The sequence below is a fragment of the Megascapheus bottae genome, chromosome 13, assembly GCF_031878675.1.
Source record: "Megascapheus bottae isolate mThoBot1 chromosome 13, mThoBot2.hap1, whole genome shotgun sequence".
NCBI lineage: Eukaryota > Metazoa > Chordata > Mammalia > Rodentia > Geomyidae > Megascapheus > Megascapheus bottae.
In genome coordinates, this window is record NC_143521.1 from 59,570,046 (window position 1) to 59,589,642 (window position 19,597).

General features: G+C 41.0%; 2 protein-coding genes across 2 annotated transcripts in view; both read left to right on the forward strand.

The window, feature by feature from the left end:
• Positions 1 to 382: 382 nt before the first annotated feature.
• Positions 383 to 10,960, forward strand: Haus3 (HAUS augmin like complex subunit 3). The gene is made up of 4 exons (XM_090343920.1): positions 383 to 1,942; positions 5,787 to 6,226; positions 8,441 to 8,669; positions 10,421 to 10,960. The coding sequence occupies exons 1-4, from the start codon at positions 1,034 to 1,036 to the stop codon at positions 10,646 to 10,648; spliced, it is 1,806 nt and encodes a 601-aa protein (XP_090200046.1). The 5' UTR covers positions 383 to 1,033; the 3' UTR covers positions 10,649 to 10,960.
• A 3,376-nt stretch (positions 10,961 to 14,336) lies between these two features.
• The window catches only part of Poln (DNA polymerase nu), an 85,730-nt gene continuing 80,469 nt past the window's right edge, over positions 14,337 to 19,597 (forward strand). Inside the window, exon 1 of the mRNA XM_090343922.1 lies at positions 14,337 to 14,477. Coding sequence (XP_090200048.1) covers positions 14,339 to 14,477 — 139 coding nt within the window. The 5' untranslated portion in view covers positions 14,337 to 14,338. The remainder of the gene's footprint in view (positions 14,478 to 19,597) is intronic.

Genomic DNA, 19,597 nt, shown 5'->3' on the forward strand with positions numbered 1-19,597 from the left:
TGGCCTCCACTCTGTGCGCCCTCCCGCCGCGCTCGGGCGAGCGAGTAGCGCTGAGGGGAAGGGACGGGATGAGGGCGGTGGGCGAGGGGCGGCCGCGGGCCCGGGGCTCGGGGCCCGGGGGGAGGCGCGGGGCGGCCGCGGGCCCGGGGCGGGGGGGGGCCCGGGGGAGGCGCGAGGCGGCCGCGGGCCCGGGGCGGGGGGCCCGGGGGGAGGCGCGGGGCGGCCGCGGGCCCGGGGCGGGGGTGCACTGCGGGGCGTGGCTCGGCGCGCTCGTGCGGTGGGCACTGCGGAGGGAACGGGGGCCGCGGGCGGGGAGCTGGCGCGGGCGGCCTGCGCAGAACCCGGCGTCGGATTGGAGCCTGCGGTAGCACTTGTTGAGCCGGTGTCTTACTACGGAACGTCCAGGGCAGCCTCCGCTTGGCCTCATTCGTGGGTCATTCAGCTGTGGGCTTCCTGAAAATAACAAATGTGCACTGTTCTTCCTGGCTGGTTGACTTTGAAGTCATTAGGTAGAGCCTAATGAGTTTGATGAGGGCCAACTAAGGTAATATTTAGTTGATTCTTCCTCAAAAGAAAGTGAATTTCCATACTGACTTCTGTTTTCTTGCTCAGAAAGCCAAGAGAAAGAGCCTGCTTAGGAACGTGTTGACTTGGGTGTGTTTCAGTCGTTTACTTTGAGCTACAAATAACCATGTTTCTAACACACTACGTTGTTCACTGGAAAAGAGATGTTACTGTTTTTCTTTACCTAAGAAATACCCAAAATAGATGCTTTGCTTTATTGTCACCAGACAATGTAACTACTGCTCCCTAATATCATGTGTCATTTATCTGTGTCTTTAAAAAATAATTTGCTTTTTGGTCTAATGTTTCTTTTCTTCCCTATCCCCCAGGAGGAATCATAACATTCTTAAATCAGTTTCCCTTTCTCTGTGGACTTAGTGTAAACATTAGCTATGTTTATATTTGTATTTATTTTTTAAAAATCAGTACCATAAATCCACATCAGATATAAGAAACAGATAGTTAAGCCATGAGTTGTGGAAATGAATTTGTGGAAACATTAAGAAAAATTGATTATCCCAAAGCTGATATTCTTACTGGAGAAGATTTTGACTGGCTGTTTGAAAATGTGGAAGATGAATCATTTTTGAGATGGTTTTGTGGAAATGTGAATGAACACAACGTTTTGTCTGAGAAAGAATTGGAAGCTTTTAGCATTCTTCAAAAATCAGGCAAGCCCATCCTAGAAGGGTCAGCATTGGAAGAAGTTCTTAAAACTTGTAAAACTTTTGATTTGAAGACACCTAGATTGGATGACAAAGAACTAGAGAAATTAGAGGATGAAGTTCAAACTCTGCAGAAATTAAAAAACCTAAAGGTTCAGCGCCGTAATAAGTGCCAGTTGATGACTTCAGCAAATAGCCACACGTCTCTGAAACTAAATACTAAACAAGAAGAAGCCACTAAAAAACTGAAACAAAGTCAAGGAATTCTAAATGTTAGGAATGTTAAGCTCAGTAATGAACTTAAGGCTCTTGCTGATGAAATTAATAAATTGATGATATTCTTCAGACATTCTAATTTAGGTCAAGGTGCAAATCCAATGGTGTTTTTATCCCAGTTTTCCTTGGAGAAATATCTAAGCCAAGAGGAAAAAAGTACAACAGCGTTAACTTCATACTCCAAAAAACACTTCTTTCAGGGTTTACATGACGTAGTTGAAAGTTCAAATGAAGAAAAATTTCAACTTTTAGATATACAAACAGCATCTATTTGTGACAGTCAAGAAATCCTTGAGGAGAGACAACTGGAGATGGCTAGGCTGCAGCTAGCATACATCTGTGCTCAACATCAGTTAATTCACTTGAAAGCAAGTAATTTGAACATGAAATCAAGTATAAAATGGGCAGAGGAGAATCTTCACAGCCTAACTAGCAAGGTAAGCAAGTGAATGAGACTGTATTCGTGTTCTAAGTGTAGAATTTAATATCTCTACTAAAGTATTTTAAAAAGGTGGATCTGATTATAATTTTTTTTTTTTTGCCAGTCCTGGGCTTGAGCTCAGGGCCTGAGCACTGTCCTTGGACTTTCTCAAGGCTAGAGCTCTACCACTTGAGCCTCAGCACCACTTCCGGCTTTTTTCTATGTATGTGGTACCAAGGAATCGAACCCGGGTCTTCATGCATGTTAGGCAAGCACTTTAACCACTAGGCCAAACTCCCGGCCAATTTTTATTTTTTCTGTTTAGTATTTTTTTTTCTTTTTTGGTCAGTCATGGTGCTTGAACTCTGGACCTGGGCGCTGTCTCTTAGCTCTTTAGATCAGGGCTAGTACTCTACCACTTTGAGCCACAGTGCCACTTCCTGTTTTGAACCTCAATCCTCAAATCTCAGCTTCTTGAATAGCTAAGGTTACAGGTGTGAGCCATCAGTATGAGGCTTGTTTAGTACTTACTTGTGTATACATATTTGTTATATACAATAGGTCATCAGTGAAAAGCTTAGATAGTGATTATAATTCCAACCAAATTATGTAGCTTTATTTTACTCTTTTTTTTTTTGGCCCTTCTTTGGACTTCAACTCAGGTCTTAAGCACTGTCTTTGGGCTTTCTCATGCCGAGTGTTCTACCACTTGAGCCATAGCACCGCTTCAGGCTTTTTCTGTGTATGTGGTGGGGGAATTGAATCCAGGGCTTTGTGAATGCAAAGCACTCTACCACTAGACCACGCTCCTGGCCCTGTGGTTTATTTTTTTTTTTTGCCAGTCCTGGGCTTGAGCTCAGGGCCTGAGCACTGTCCTTAGACTTTTTCAAGGCTAGCACTCTACCACTTGAGCCTCAGCACCACTTCTGGCTTTTTTCTATGTATGTGGTACCGAGGAATCGAACCCGGGTCTTCATGCATGCTAGGCAAGCACTTTAACCACTAGGCCAAACTCCCGGCCCCCTGTAGTTTATTTTAAGCAAATATTTTAGTTTGCATTTTGAATTTAACATTTGTATTACTTTGGATATAGACTGAACTAGAAATTTGCTTTTTGTGATATGACAGAACAATTAGTTGATTGTGAGTATTCTGCCTTTGTTTACTCTGAGTTAGCCTGGTGTCAATGAAGCCAAACATCCAAGTTCAGAGACCTGCTTTGTTCAGAATGTATATATGTACTGCAGGTCAGGGACTTGCTTTGTTGAGAATGTGTGGCTATACTGCAGGTGTGTTAAGTGAAAATGGAACTTCTAGGGTCAGGAGCATGGCCTGGTGGTTGAGTGTTCACCTAGCATGCACTAAGTAAGCCCTGAATTTGATTCCTTGGTATCACCTATACAGAAAGCCACAAGTGGTGCTGTGGCTACTCAACAGGTAGATCACTAGCCTTGAGCAAAAATTATCCAAGGACCTTGCCCAGGTCCTAAGTTCAAGCCCTAGGACTGGGGAAAAAATGTGACTTCTAAGTCTGTACCAAGTTAGTTATAACTGACACAAAACCTTTTTTTTTTTTTTTTTTTTTTGGTTGTGGGGTTTGAATTCAGGGCCTGGACTCTGTCCCTCTACTCTTTAGTTCAAGGCTAGTGCTCTACCACTTGAGCTACAGCACCACATTCTGTTGGAGATAAGAGTCTCACAGATGTTTCCTACCGGAGCTGGCTTTTGAACTGCAATCCTCAGATCTCAGCCTCCTGAGCAGCTAAGATTACAGACAGGAGCCATGAGCCACTGGCTTGGCACAAAATTTGATGTAATTCTGTGTACTAAAATCAACTAGTAAGTTGGAAGAATATCCACTAAGATAGCTTTTTTGTGTATATTTATTTATATTGGCAGTTTTTAAAAATGGTACTGGGGTTTGAAAAGCAGAACTTTGTGCTTTCCAGGTAGGTGCTCTACAACTCGAACTATACTTCTAGCCCTGAAAATAATTTTTCTTTTTTTTTTCCATATATTTTTTATTGTAATTAATAGAAGGGTTACATTACATTCGCCAGATAGAAGGTGCATTACTTCACATACATTGATACCCTTTCTCATGTCTTGGTCCCCATTTCCCTCCCCCCTACCCCCATCTTTCTTTCTTTTTGTCAGTGTGGGTCTTGAACTCTGGGCCTGGGTGTTATCCCTGAGCTCTTCAGCTCAAGGCTATGGCCCTCTCCCTTGAGCCACAGTGCCACTTCCCGTTTTCTGGTAGTTAACTGGAGATAAAAAGTCTTACGGACCTTAGTGCCTGGGCTGCCTTTGAACCTTGATCCTCAGATCCTAGCTTCTTGAGTAGCTAGGATTACAGGTGTGAGCCAACGCACCTAGCCTGAAAATAAATAAATAAATATATATATATATATATTTATATTTTGTGTGTATGTGGGTCTTGGGGTTTGAACTTGGCCTAGATGCTGTCCCTGAGCTCTTCAGCTCAAAGCTACCACCCTACCCTTGCGCCAAGCCCCACTTCCCATTTTCTAGAGGATAATTGGAGATAAGAGTCTCAGCTCCTTTTGTGCCCAGGTTGGCTTTGAACCTTGATCCTCATATGTCAGCCTCTTGAGTAGCTAGGATCACAGACATGAGCCACTGCGCCCGGCCCTGAAAATGCTTTTTTTTTTTTGCTAGTCTTGGGCCTTGAACTTGATGCCTGAGCACTGTCCTTGGGCTTTCTGAAGGCTAGAGCTGTACCACTGGAGCCATAGTACCATTTCCGGCTTTTTTTCTATATATGTGGTACCGAGGAATCAAACCCAGATATTCGTGCTTGCTATGCAAGCACTCTTACCACTAGGCCAAACTCTGCCCCAGGACTTCTTCTGGACTTTTTTTTTTTTTTTGCCAGTTGTAAAGCTTGAACTCAGGGCCTCAGCACTGTCCTTGGACTTTTCTGAAGGCTAGAGCTCTACCACTTGAGCCACAGCACCACTTTTAGCTTTTTTCTACGTATGTGGTACTGAGGAATGGAACCCGGGTCTTTGTACATGCTAGGCAAGCACTCTACCACTAGGCCAAACTCCCGGCCCTGAAAATAATTTTTAAGGTGAACTTAAATAGTATGCATTTGCTGTCAGTAAAATGTTAGTGTTATGACTGAGTTATTCAGATGTGATGAGGTCTTCCACACCCATTATTCTGTGTGTGTGTGTGTGTGTGTGTGTGTGTGTGTGTGTGGCCTTAAGGCTTAATATTGATGCTGTTTTTACTCTTAGTTCATCTTTTTTCTTTCTTTTTTTGCCAGTCCTGGGGCTTGAACTTAGGTCCTCAGCACTGTCCTTGAGCTTTTTCAAAGCTAGCATTCTACCACTTGAGCCACAGCATCACTTCTGGCCTTTGTATATGTGGTATATGTGTATATGCATGCTAGACAAGCACTCTACTACTAGGCCACACTCCCAGCCCCCCATTTTTTAATTGTTGGGATAATGTATAGAGGGGTTATCTTGTTTTGTTTTGTTTTTTTTTTGCTAGTCCTGGGTTTTAGGCTCAAGGCTTTAGGCACTGTCCTTGGGCTTTTTTTTTCTCAAGGCTAGAGCTCTACCACTTGAGCCTCAGCACCACTTCTGTATATGTGGTACTGAGGAATCGAACCTGGGTCTTTGTGCATGCTAAGCAAGCACTCTACCACTAGGCCAAACTCCCAGACCACATTTTTTCTTTTTAAACTATAATTTCAGCTAATATTAATATAGAATTAGTTTTTATTAATTGAGTATAATACCTAATCACTTAAAATGGTAAAAAGTGGTTTAAAAACTATTTTTAGTTTAAACTTGTAGTGTGAAATATAATTACTTTTCTTTGTGTAGGTCACTGACCAAGAAAATTTGGATGCTAAAATTTCTAGCTTGAACAGTGAGATTCTGAAACTTGGAGAACAAATCACTCATATAAAAGATAAATGTTTGCCTGCTGTGGTAAAAGAGAATGCCCAGTTATTGAATATGCCAGTTGTAAAGGGAGATTTTGATCTTCAGATTGCTAAACAAGATTATTATACAGAAAGACAAGAATTAGTTTTAAATCACTTAATAAAGCAAAAGGCATCATTTGAACTTATACAACTATCTTATGAAATTGAATTGAGGAAGCATTGGGACATATATCGGCACCTTGAGAATCTGGTTCAAGAACTTAGTCAAAGAAACAAGATGCTCTGCCAACGATTACAAATGTTAACAGATCCGTCTGTCTCTAAGCAAATAAATCCAAGGAATACCATTGACTCCAACGATTATTCTACTCACCGGTATGTAGGTTTATTACATCTTTAGTAATTATTTCTTTGTTTTTGTGAAGTATAAAAGAGTAAATTGAAACGTGGGTTTAAAAATTGTTGTACTCCAGTTTTGGTCTTTTTATTCTCTTCTGTTTTTCTTTTTCCAGTGTGAGTGTGTGTATGTGTGTGTTCGTGTTTCAGTCTCCAGTTATAGTACTTGAACTCAGGGCCTTGGACTCTCAGTTGGGTTTTTCACTGAAGGCTGACTCTTATCACTTGGACCACAGCTCCACTTCAAGCTTTTTGCTGGATCATTTGAAAATTTCATGAACTTTTCTGTCTGACTTTGAACCTCGGTCCTCAGATCTTAGCCTCTTCAGTAGCTAGGATTATATATGTGACCCACATTAAGTGTAAATGCAGCTACTTTAAAGGTGATGCCAGTGGATTGGGGACATTAATGGATACAACACAATTTAGTCTTCACTGTGGATTTCTTGGTTATTAGCAAAATGATGGACATGGGTTTAGGACTGCCTCACTTGAGGGGGTGCCATTGACAGCATGATGTATGTGAACACTGCCTTGTGGAATTGTGCAGTTACATTTCACAGGATTGTAATGTGCAGCTTTGCACTTGAACCATTCTAGAGTCTCTTGTAACTTAGACACAAATGACAAAAAGCAGGTGCTTCTTGTCAGCTTTGTTTGCAATACATTGCTTCAGCTTTTTTTTTTTTTTTCGTTTCCCTCATAGGCAGGTGGGTTTTCCTGCTACTAATGATTGAAGTGCACAGGTGGTCTTGTGGAACTTCAGGGTGTGTGTGTGTGTGTGTGTGTGTGTGTGGAACTTCAGGGTGCATGCATGCGTGCGTGCATGTTTGCATGTGTGTGTGTGTGTGTGTGGTCCTGGAGAATGTGAACTCAAAGCTTCCTGCTTGGAAGGGCTCTACCAGGTGAGCCATGCCCCTAGCTCTTTTAAATTGTTTTACATATAGAGTCTTGCTCTATACATATAGAGCATATAGTTCATATAGAGCCTGCTCCACAGTCCTTCCATTTATCCTTTGGTTGAGGTGATAGATATGCACTGCCAGCTCCAGCTTTTTGTTGGTCAAGGTGAGGTCTCTTAAGCTCTTTGCCCAGGCTGACCTTGAATTGCAGTCCCCCTAAGCCCAGCCTGGATTATAAGAATGAACCATCATGCTTATAAATTTAGCAACCCCAAACTGACAAGATTGGAGTAGCAAAAACTTGATATTCTAGCCATTTATTAGCTCTTCATTGTTTATATATTGTTTACATCTTTCGTATTTCTCTAGTCCCACCAGAGTCTTTATAGAACAGGCAGATACTGAATATAGAAATTGGGTTCCAGTAATTTATTTGAACCTAGGCCTTTGGTTTCAAAGCATGTTGCTGTTGCTACCATCTCCTAAATGTATTTGTGAAGAATGTTTCCTTTGGGATATCACCGAATCACATTTTGAAGTCAGTTATTTCATGTCTATAACTTTTTTTTTTTTTGCCAGTCCTGGAGCTTGAACTCAGGGCCTGAGCACTGTCTTTTGGTTTTCCTCCAATCTAGCACTCTACTTGAGCCACAGCACCACTTCTAGCTTTTTCTGAGTACCTATTACCAAGGAATGGAACCAAAGGATTTGTGCATGCTAGGCGAGCACTCTACCACTAGGCTACACTCTCAGCCCGAGGAACTGTTTTTCTGGTTATACTTTGTTTTTAAGACATCATTCATTGACCTCAAAGTTAATAGGTAGTCAAGGCAATCCTTAATCTCAAAATCTTTCTGCTTCAGCTTTGAGTATTAGGATTATCGATAATGTTCCACCAAGTCTAAATTCAGGTATTTCTGTACAGAAGTAATATAGTTGAGATAGTTTTGTTTGCTTTTAGGAGCACACACAACTATTTTTCAGTTGTTAGTTATCTCTGTAGATGCCTCAATATAGTGGGGTTTTGGGTTGTTTTTCTGCCAGTCCTGGGGCTTGAACTCAGGGCCTGAGCACTGTCCTTTGGCTTTCAAGGTTAGTACTCTACTACTTGAGCCACAGCACCACATCTAGCTTTTCTATGTATGTGGTACTGAGCAATCAGACCTGGGTCTTCATGCATGCTAGTCAAGCACTCTACCACTAGGCCAAACTGCCAGCCCTATAATGGGATTTAATTTTGAAACGATACTAATGAGAATATTTCCCTATACTTTTTCTTTATATGTTTTAGGCTTTATCACCTTTTAGAGGGAGACAACAAGAAAAAAGAATTGTTTATTACTCATGGAAGTCTGGAGGAAGTGGCTGAGAAATTGAAAAAAGATGTCTCTCTAGAGCAAGATCAGCTGGAAGTATCTACTCAAGAACATTTTTTCTTTCTTTCCAAAGTGCATAAAGATGTGGACATGCTTAGTGATGCTTTGTATCAAGGCGGTCATCAGCTTCTGCTTAGCGATCAGGTGGGTATTCGCATAGTATTTGAAAAGACTTTTTAGAACATACTGCTTGCCGGTGGCTCACAGGTGTGAGTAATTTCCTGGGAGGCTGTTATGGGAGAGTCAGTTTGAGGCCAGCCTAGGTGGAAAAATTCACAAAACCATTTCCTAACCCATAACGGGACAGAGCGGTGGCTACTTATGAGGCTGAGATTAGAAGACTGGCGGCCCCTGTCTAGCCTGGCAGAAAAGTCCCAAAGACCTTACCTTAACAGAGGAAGTTGGATGAGCTTGTGAGCCATCTGTCAGCTCAGCAGCAGTGGAAGCCTGAGACGGGCAGATCTCAATTTAGACACACTCCCCAGGACCAGCCCATGCACATATGTGTGTGCACTGACACACTCACACCTCCCTATAAACCTTACTACTCAGGGGGCTGAATATGAGGATTCGGTCCAATTCTCAGCTGCAGTTAACTAGCAAAAAGCTGAAAGCGTAGGGGTGGCTCAAAGCTACGAGCAAAGGCTTTGATTGAGTAATCCCATGAGTTTAAGATCTGTACTGACACAAAAGAGTCACTAGACCTAATATGGTTATGGTATTTTCAAAGCTTCATGTTCATTTAAAATGCCTCTTATTTTTTACTTTGCTAGGTATCAGGAATGTTGATGAGAAAACATTATTAAAAAAAAAAAAAAAAAGTATGTGGCTATAGGGCCAAGAATTTGACCTGGTGATAGAGTGCTTGCCTAGCATGCATGAAGACCCATTCAATTCCTCAGTGTCTTATACATAGGAAGTGTCTGGTTGTCGGGGTCCTTCATCCCCAGTCCCTCTTGAGGAGGGATGGGAAAAACACACCCCAACCAGTCCAAGCCGCGAGAAGAGGGCCCACTGTCCTCCCGCACTCAGCCTTGCTTCTCCGGAGCACGAACAGAAACGCCACGCAGCTTCATCAAGGCAGGAAAATCTCTCTCCAATAAACCCCCCTCCTTATATTGGGTACGGGAGCCTATCAGCACAACAGGTGGGCAGGATAAAGAGGTCCACTTGTTTACCCCTACTACAGCAGAAAGTTATTAGAATGGCGTTACTCGGCCCCCAACATCTGGTGTGGTTCACGCCTATAGCCCTAGCTACTCAGGAAGATGAGATCTGAGAATTGGAATTCACAGCCAGCTGGGCACTAAAGACTCTTGAGACTCTTATTTCCAATTAACCCCTAGAAAACCAGAGTTGGCACTGTGGCTCAAGGGGTAGGACGGTAGTCTTGAGCTTGAGCTGAAAAACTCCAAGGACAGCACCAGGCCCAGAGTGTAAGCCCCACTACCAGCAACAACAACAGAAAAACACAGAAAAAGAAAAAGCCGCAAGTGGCTTGAGCTGTGGCTCTAGTGGTAGAGCTCTAGCCTTGAGAAAGCCCAAGGACAGTGCACAGGCCCTGAGTACAAGCCCAGGACTGGCAAAAAAAAAAAAAAAAAAAGATATCTGGCTAAAGTCACATCATGTTTTTGATTACAGAATGCATCTTCATTTTAGGTAGAGTAAGATATGCAAGTGTGCATGCTAACATTCCTAAGTGCTTTTATAATTATCATATTTGATACCTGATAATGAAATATATGATTACATTCCTATAATTTCATTTCTAATTGCAGTTTATTGCTTAGATTGTGCAGTTATTAAATCATGTAGTCTTATAAGTTATATTTTAAGTTACAATTGCTGATACTAAAATTCTTGAGTAAAAGTGCTTATTTTTCTTTTTTTTTTAGGAATTAATGGATTACTTTTATCAAGTTGAATCTCAATTGAATAAGCTAAATCATCTCCTTGCTGATATTCTTGCTGATGTGAAGACCAAAAGAAAAATTTTAGCAGCTAATAAATTGCATCAGATAGAAAGAGAATTATATGTGTATTTTTCAAAAGATGGAGACTATTTGAAAAATACTGTAGAGAATTTAGAAAATCAATCAAAGATTAAGGCTGTTGATCTTTAAGATTGAAAAGATTGAAAATGACTGGGCTGGGAGTTTGACCTAGTGGTAGAGTGCTTGCCGAGCATGCACGAAGACCCAGTTTCGAGTCCTCGGTACCACATAGATAGAAAAAAGCTGGAAGTGGTGCTGTGGCTCAAGTGGTAGAGCTCTAGCCTTGAGAAAGTCCAAGGACAGTGCTCACGCCCTGAGCTCAAGCCTGGGACTGGCAAAAAAAAAAAAAAAAAACAACTGAAAATCTATATGCTGTGTTTTTGTGTTTTATGTATAGAAGGAGACTATATGTAATAAACATGACTCAGTTTTTAAATTCAAGGCCAATGTGTCTTTTCATTTAGTGGGTTCAGATATATAGAAGTTGAGCATCCCTAATCTGAAAAATCTATATTACTCAAGAAAAACCCTTTCTTTTTTTCTTGAGATAAAGTCATATTCTGTAGCCAAGACTTGCCTTGAATTTGACATCCTCCTGCTCCCACATACTGAGGTTACCAGCATGCACCACCATGCCTAGCCAAACTCTGAATTTACATCACAAGAAGAAATTCCATTCTAACTACATGTGACAGGTCAGAAACTATGCAGTTGTACCTAGATATATTCTTCAGTGTATAAGGTGTCCATGAGACATAATGAATTTCAGATGTAGACTTGGGTTTCATCTCCAAGATATTTCATTACACAAATAATAGTCCAAAATTGGAAATCTGATTTGGTTCTAGGCATTTCAGATAAGGGATATTCAATCTATGTTTTTTTTCATATAAAATGCTGTTCAGTATTGGCATGCTATTTTATGTCTTGTTTGCTTAGTAGCACTTAGCTCTGGAAAATTTGTATTTACAGGTAAAAATATATATATATTTATATAAGCACGTCTAATTGATCAAGGAATGTATTTAATTTTTAATTAAGTGGTTAAGGGGGTTTTGATTCCAGAAGTCAGGTTATAAGTACAGTGTTTTTCTTTTCATCATTGTCTTCTGTAAATTTTTTTGTTTCTTGGTCAGTCATGGGGCTTGAATTCTGGGCCTGGACGATGTCCCTGAGCTCTTCAGCTCAAGGCTACCACCCTATCCCTTGAGCCACAGCACCACTTCAGTTTTCTGGTGATATAATTGGAGATCAGAATGTCAGGGACTTTAGTGCCCAGGCTGGCTTTGAATCACAGTCCTTAGATCTCAGCCTCCTAAGTAATTAGGATTACAGATGTGGGCCACTGTGCCCCAGCTTTGAGTTAACTTTTTTTTTTTTTTTTTGCCAGTCCTGAGGCTTGAAATCAGACTGTCCTTGGGTATTCCCAAGGCTAGCACTCTACCATTTGAGCCACACCTCCACTTCTGGCTTTTTTGGTGTATGTGGTATCAACGAATCGAACCTGGGGTGGGCAAACATTCTTAACACTAGGCCACTCTCCCAGCCCAAGTTAACATTTTTAAAAATACTTCTTTGTGTGCTGGTGGAGTGGATTCTTGAATGCACATCCTTGAACGTGGGTCTGGGCACTATCTGTGAGGCCTTTTTACTCAAGGTTAGTGTTTTACCACTTGAATGGCTCCACTTCTGGCTTTTGGTGGTCAATTGGAGATAAGAGTCAAGGTCTTTCCTGCCTACTGGCTTTGAATCTTGATACTCAGGTCTCAGCTTCTTGAGCCATTGGTGCTGTGCTTGGGTTAGCATTTTAAGTTAATTGACTTTAATACAATAGTTTCAGCTTTCATTGACTAACACAAGTTAGCATTTTAAGTTGATTGACTTTATTAATGCAATAGTTCCCCCCTTAACTGAGCTTTGCTTTCTAAAATTGTAGTCACCTTTGGTCCACTACGGTCTGTAAATACTAAACGAAAAATTCCAGAAACAATTGTTTAGTAAGTGTGTGATTCTCAGTCATGTGAGGGAGTCTCAAATCATCCCACTTAGGACAAGAGTTGTTCCTTCTTCATTGAATATCTCTGTTGTGTATTCTGCCATGTTAGTAACCTGGCTAGTTCTGGAAGTTATCATAGATTCTATATTTTTATTTTTTGCTGGTCCTGGGGCTTGAACAATGCCGGTCCTTAGTCAGTGTCCTTGAGCTTTCTCAAAGCTAGTACTCTACCATATCATAGATTCTATACTGTGCATTTTCAGTCTTCTTCGGGTTTGAGTCAAGGGAGGTTCCTGTCAAATCACCTCATATTTGACTAAAGTAAAATTTGGCTGCTCAGTTGTATTTTCCTGTAATTCCCTGCTGCAGACTTAAGAGACTGCCTGCTTATACTGTAGAATATCAGAATTCTAGTGGCTATTTTCATTTTAGTGGTTGAGTTATGGGAGCTGAGAGGCCTTATGTTTTTTGCAAGACATATTTGGCAGAGCTTTTGTGTAAATTACACATAAATTTGAAATTTAAAGTTACATTAAAGTGGTTAAAGGACTTATTGTACATGTTTTAATTTCTTAGGAATGAGTACTTAAATGTACTCTACTTAAATGTAGACTGTATTTAATATAAGATATTAGTATAGCATTTGGATGATTAGAAATTGTGAGTTTGAAGTAGACTATCAGTTATATCAAGTGTTTGTTCAGAGCCCAGTTTACATTTGACCTGTGTTAAATCCTAGGTGAGTTTCTCAGGGAGTTACTTTCAGAATATTTATTGTGTTTGTTGTAGAGAATGAGTGATTCCAACTATCACTATTGGAAATGGGCACATTTAAGTAACAACCATTAATTTTTGTAATCCATTGGACAGAACATTTACTAGTAGGGCACTGGTGACCTATGATGCCAGCTAATCAGGAGGCTGAAATCTGAGGATTGTAATTTGAAGCCAGCGAAGACAGGAAAGTCCCTAAGACTCTTGACTAACCACTGAAAAGCCAGAAAGGGAGCTGTAACTCAAGTGGTAGAATGCTATCTTGAGCACAAAAAGCTCGGTGTTACTAGCCCTGAGCTTTTTTTGGTCAAGGCTAGTGCTCTATCACTTTGAGCCACATCACCACCTCTGTTTTTCTGGTGGTTAATAGGAGATAAGAGTCTCACTGACTCCTGCTTGGGCTTCGAATCATGATCCTCAACTCTTAGTCTCCTGAGTAGCTGGGATCACAGGGGTGAACCATCTGCACCGAGCTAAAGTTTTATTGAGGGAATTTTAGTGTATTAAACCATTTTCTCTATGTTTTAAGATTTAGTTACCAGCTCACTTAAGTAACATCCCCTTTCCCTCCCCCACTTTATCTTGGGCTAGAGCATTTATGTTTTTCTTCTTTCACGTAATGAGAAAATAACATCTGTGTGGTCAGGTGCTTGATCTCTACTGACCTTCACCCAAGTAATCCAGGTGTTGAACAGCACAGTGATGGCGGATTTGTACGCTTGAAGGCTAATAGCCATTTTTTGAAACTGAGTACTTGAGTACATTGCTCACTTCATAACTAAGTGACTAGAAAATAAATTCTCTGTTTACTATGATACCCAGATATTAAGCTTTTGGCTGTGTGTGTGTGTGTGTGTGTGTGTGTGTGTGTGTGTGTATTTTTTAGCTATCTTTTTTATATTATGAGATGATTGAAACCTATGGCTGTTAATACAGACTTAAAAATGAAGTTTTCAGAACATTAATTTTCCAAATAATGGTGTTAATTATTTTGAAGTTTCAAAGATAGTATTGGTATTTATCTATGTTAATCTTATATCTAGGACCTTATGAAAATGGAAAATTATGAGGCATATGTAGGCTTTGACCTCTGTGAGATACCTCTTTCCTGTGTTGCTCAGAAGATTATGTCTACTATGCATTCAGGTGATTTAGTGGATTCTAAGAACTGGGGAGAGAATACAAAGAGTAAGTAAGTTTTCTGAATCTTTCCATCACTTATTATCCTTAATAAATTCTTTTAAGATTAACATTTGAAAGTAAAATGAACATAGCAAATTTTCATAGTATTTCATTTTTGTACAGCTGTCCAAGGTGTATAATAGGAAGCTTAGTTCCCGCCTTGTTTACTGTCAACCAATGGTGACACTGATTCCTGAATTTCCCATTTGCTTACCAGTGTTGCTTTAAAACTAAAACTCTCTTCCCTGTGTCAGACATTTCAGTCAAACCTTCCCTTAGATCAGGTACTTGCAAAGGCAGTGAGCTCTCACATCATTGGATCATTACCTAATGTTTGCTATTGTGTGTGGGGCATACAAGAAGTATTCAGATACTGTGTTATACTGCCATAGAACTGTATAAACTCTAAAGACAATGGATGTGTGTGGGTATGTTTATGACAGGTAGTATGATAGTAAAAGTGTGGCTGAAATGTTTACAATATCAGACTATCGTTTTATTCTGAACTTGCAAGTATGGATCAGTTGTGGTCTATTTTTTTTTTTTTTTGCTAGTCCTAGGGCTTGAACTCAGGGCCTGAACACTGTTCTTGGGCTTTCTCAAAGAAAGTGCGCTACCACTTGAGCCACAGCACTACTTCCGGCTCTTTCTGTGTATGTGATATTGACGAATCAAATGGGTCTTTGTGCACGCTAGGCAAACACTCTACCACTAGGCCACACTCCCAGCCCTGTGGTCTATTTCTTACAGAGTAAATTATAAGTGAGTAAGCTAATAAGTAATGAAATGTGAAACAGTTGAAAGTATTGAGAATATTGCCAGATATTAGCTCTTTTTTCTTTTTTATTTATTTATTGGTAGTACTGGCAATTGAACTTAGGGTTTGAACTCACACTTTGCCAAGTAGGCCTTCTACCACTTGAACCACATCCCAGCCTCTTTATGCCTTCTTATTTGGGTAGGGGCTTGTATCCTTTCCTTCCCCTACCCCAGTTAGACCTAGTCTGTGGTTTTCCTACATAGTTGGGATTATAGGCATGCACTACCATGTCTGGGTTATTTGCAGTTTCCAGCTGTAACCTTCCTAATCGCTACCTCTTGAGTAACAGATTATAGGCATTGGCCACTACATTGAGGTAACACTTGGCATTTCACAAATTCAGGCTTATGTTGTTTTATACCTCATCATAGGAATCACTAATAAAGCAATGCAAATTTTGGATATGTATATGTATCTAGCAATTCATAGTGGTTTAGTGAGAATAAAAGGGAATAATAAACATACTTTTTTTTTTTTGGCCAGTCCTGGGCTTAAGCTCAGGGCCTGAGGACTGTCCTTGGACTTTTTCAAAAGCTACAGCTCCACCATTTGAGCCTCAGCACCACCTCCGGTTTTTTTCTATGTATGTGGTACCAAGGAATCGAACCCGGGTCTTCGTGCATGCTAGGCAAGCACTCTACCATAGGCCAAACGCCCGGCCCCTAAACATACTTTTTGTTTAAACATACTTTAAAATTTTTATTCCCAATTGGTCACCCTCAGATGCTAAGAATTGTTAAGTATACAGTCCATACCCAGAAATTCTTACTAGTCTGAGTGTTTTATTTTTAGGCAGGCTCTCACTGTGTAGGCCAGGCTCATGCTGGGGTCTGTGTAGTCCAGGATTGCCTTGAACTTATGCTTCTCCTATTTTACCTCAGGAGTGCTCAGGTTACAGGTGCATGGCACCATACTTGGCTTTCCTTACACTTTAAGAACAAGTCAGGGGCCAGTGGCTCATGCCTGTACTGGTAGGTATTTGGAAAGCTGAAAATAAAGATCATGGTTCAAGGACAAAAAAAATGATTTGATATCTCTTCTCAATGAATAGTTGAGTGCAGTGATATGTGCCTGATATCCTAAGCTATGTGGGAGATTGGAAGACTGTGGTTCTAAGCCAGTCCAGGAAGACAAGTCTGTGAAACTTCATCTCAACAGAAAATTGCTGGGCATGGCTGGACATGCCTGTCATTCAAGCTACAAGGGGAAGCATAAGATAGCAGGTAACAGTCTCAGCACATATCTGAACAAAAAGCAAAGACCTTATCTTAAAAATACCCAGTGCAGGGCAGGGAGTGTGGCCTAGCAAGCACGAAGACCCGGGTTCAATTCATCGGTACCACATACATAAGAAAAAGCCAGGCCCTGAGTACAAGCCTCAGGACTGGTAAAAAAAAAAACAATAAAAACAACAACAACAACGAAAAAAACAGTGCAGCCAAGCATGGTGGCTCACACCTGTCTTCCTAGCTACTCAGGGAGCTGAGATCTGAGGATCAAGGTTCAAAGCCAGCCCAGGCATAAAAGGACCCGAGACTCTTATCTCCAATTAATCTCTAGAAAACAGGAAATGGAGCATGGCTCAAGGGTAGGGTGGTAGTCTTGAGCTGAAGAGCTGAGGGACAGCGCCCAGGCTGAGTTCAAGCTCCATGACCCACCAAAAAAAAAAGTGCAGGCCAGGAACTTGGCCTAGTGGTTAAAGTGCTTGCCTAGCAAGCATGAAGACCCGGGTTCGATTCCTTGGTACCACATATATAGAAAAAGCTGGAAGTGGTGCTAAGGCTCAAGTGGTAGAGCTCTAGCCTTGAGAAAGTCCAAGGATAGTGCTCAGGCCCTGAGCTCAAGCCCAGGACTGGCAAAAAAAAAAAAAAGTGCAGCCAGGCATGGTGGCTCACGCCTGTTAACCACAAGAAAAGCAGAAGTGGTGTTGTGGCTCAAGGGTAGGGTGGTAGCCTTGAGCCGAAGAGCTCAGGGCAGCTCCTAGGCCCAGAGTTCAAGCCCCACGACTGACAAGCACACACACACACACACACACACACACACACACACACAAAAGCAGAAAGTATAGGAGTAGCTCATGTAAGAATACCAACCTTGAGTAAAAAAGCCAAGTAAGAGTTAGAAGCTCAGAGTTCAAGCCCCTTGTATTGAACAAAACAGAACCCACTGATTAACATAATAAAATGTCCCTGGAATAAAATGTCTATGAAAAAGTACTTGGTAGTCCGCCCATCTCACATGAACTTTATCATATTTGTGGAGTATTCTGTAAAGTTCTGAATTGTTAAAGGATATTAAGAAATTAATGGAAAAATACATTTTTTCTTTTTCTTAGATTTGAAAAAGCAGTAGAATATTCATGTCAGATAAATATCAAAATTGAACTCAAGTTAATGGGAATAAATTACAAATATTTGCTTTTATAAGTACTTGCTAAGTAAAACCAAATGGGTGGCCAGGAGTGTAGTCTAGTGTTACAGTGCTCGGCTAGCATGCATGAAGAACTGGGTTTGATTCCTTGGTACCACATACATAGAAAAAGCCAGAAATGATGCTGTGGCTCAAGTAGTAGTGCTCTAGCCTTGAGAAAGCCCAAGGACAGTGCTCAAGTCCTGAGTTCAAGCCCCAGGACTGGCAAGAAAAAAAGGAAAAAAAAAAGATTGGAGTGTTACATTCTCTTGAAAGTTGCTTTTTTTGTGCAGGTAGGGGTGCAGAGGTTGGTCATGGGACCTGACCCAGAGGTCAGGGCACTGTCCCTGAGCTCTTCAGCTGAAGGCTACTGTCTTAGCCCTGAGCCACAGCTCCACTTCCAGTTTTCTAATGGTTAATTGGAGATGAGAGTGTCATGGACTAGTGCCTGGGCTGGCTTTGAACTGTGATCCTCAGATCAGCAATCATTGGTCTTCATGGCCAATTTTCTTTGTTTCTGCATTTGCTTGATGTGCTACCCTATTTATAAAACACATATGAGGTGGTTGTTGATTGTATAATGCTCTAACTCTCTGGTGCATTTTGAGTTCTTGGCAGACAGAGTAAAGTGTTCTGTTCATCTTGCATTCCAATATGGCAGGCTGATTTATGCAAATTAGCTCATACTGATTTGTAAGAGCTGTCTACAAGCAAAAAATGCAGAATTTTACTATTATATATGTTGAGAATACTTTCTTCAACTTTTTTTTTTTTTGCCAGTCGTGGGGCTTGAACTCAGGGCCTGGGCACTGTCCTTGAACATTTTCTGCTCAAGGATAGTGCTCTGCCACTTGAGCCACAGCACCACTTTCGGCTTTTTCTGTGTATGTGGTACCCAGGAATTGAACCCCGGTCTTCGTGCATGCTAGGCGAGCACTCTACTACTAGGACACACTCCTGTCCCTTAACATTTTTTTTGTGTGTGGGTGTGTGTATTTTTCCCCAACATCTTATTTATACATTTTTTTCCCCACTGTTAAGCTTGAACTCGGGCTGGGTACTGTCTCTGAGCTGCTTTTGTTCAAGGCTAGGACTCTACCACCTGAGACATCGTTCTACTTTCAGCTTTTTGGTAATTTATTAGAGATAGTCTCACAGACTTTCCTGCCACAATCCTCAGATCTCAGCCTCCTGAGTAGCTAGGATTACAGGTGTAAACAACTGGTGTACCTGGTTTAGGAACTTTTTAAAACTGAAGTCCAGGGCTAGAGGGTGCGTTTTGTGTGGATACTTGCCTAGTGTGTACCAGGCCCCCTAAATTTCTCCAAGCGTTGTAAAACAACCCACTCTGATACCCATAGTCTCACATTTTTCTTTATAATTTTTACATACTGTTATATTTATCATTTTATATAAAATAATGAAAAGGCTGTTGTATAAATTTAGGCTTTTTCTTGCTTATTGAGCTCTCCTCTTACTGAACTTTTCTTAATCTAGTATGTGCCTTTTGCCTTTTACTTTATTTTATCTTCTTGAGGTAATGTATAGGGGGTTTCAATTATATTCGCCAGGTAGTAGGTGTATTACTTCTCACAAATTGGTATCCTTTCTCATGTTTTCCGTTTGCATTTTTGCATATTTCTTATCATGATTAGGATTACAGCTGTCTGTAGGTGCCATTGGCTCATTCCTGTAAGCCTCGCTTCTCAGGAGGCTGAGTTCTGAGGATCTCAGTTTGAGGCCAACCCAGACAGACAACTCTATAATATGCTCATCTAATTAACTATGAAAAGCTGGAAATAAAGGTGTGGTTTAAGAGGTATAACACCAGCTATGAGTGACAAAATCTAGTAAGGACTCAAAGACTTGTATTCAAACCCCAGCACCTGCAAGAAAA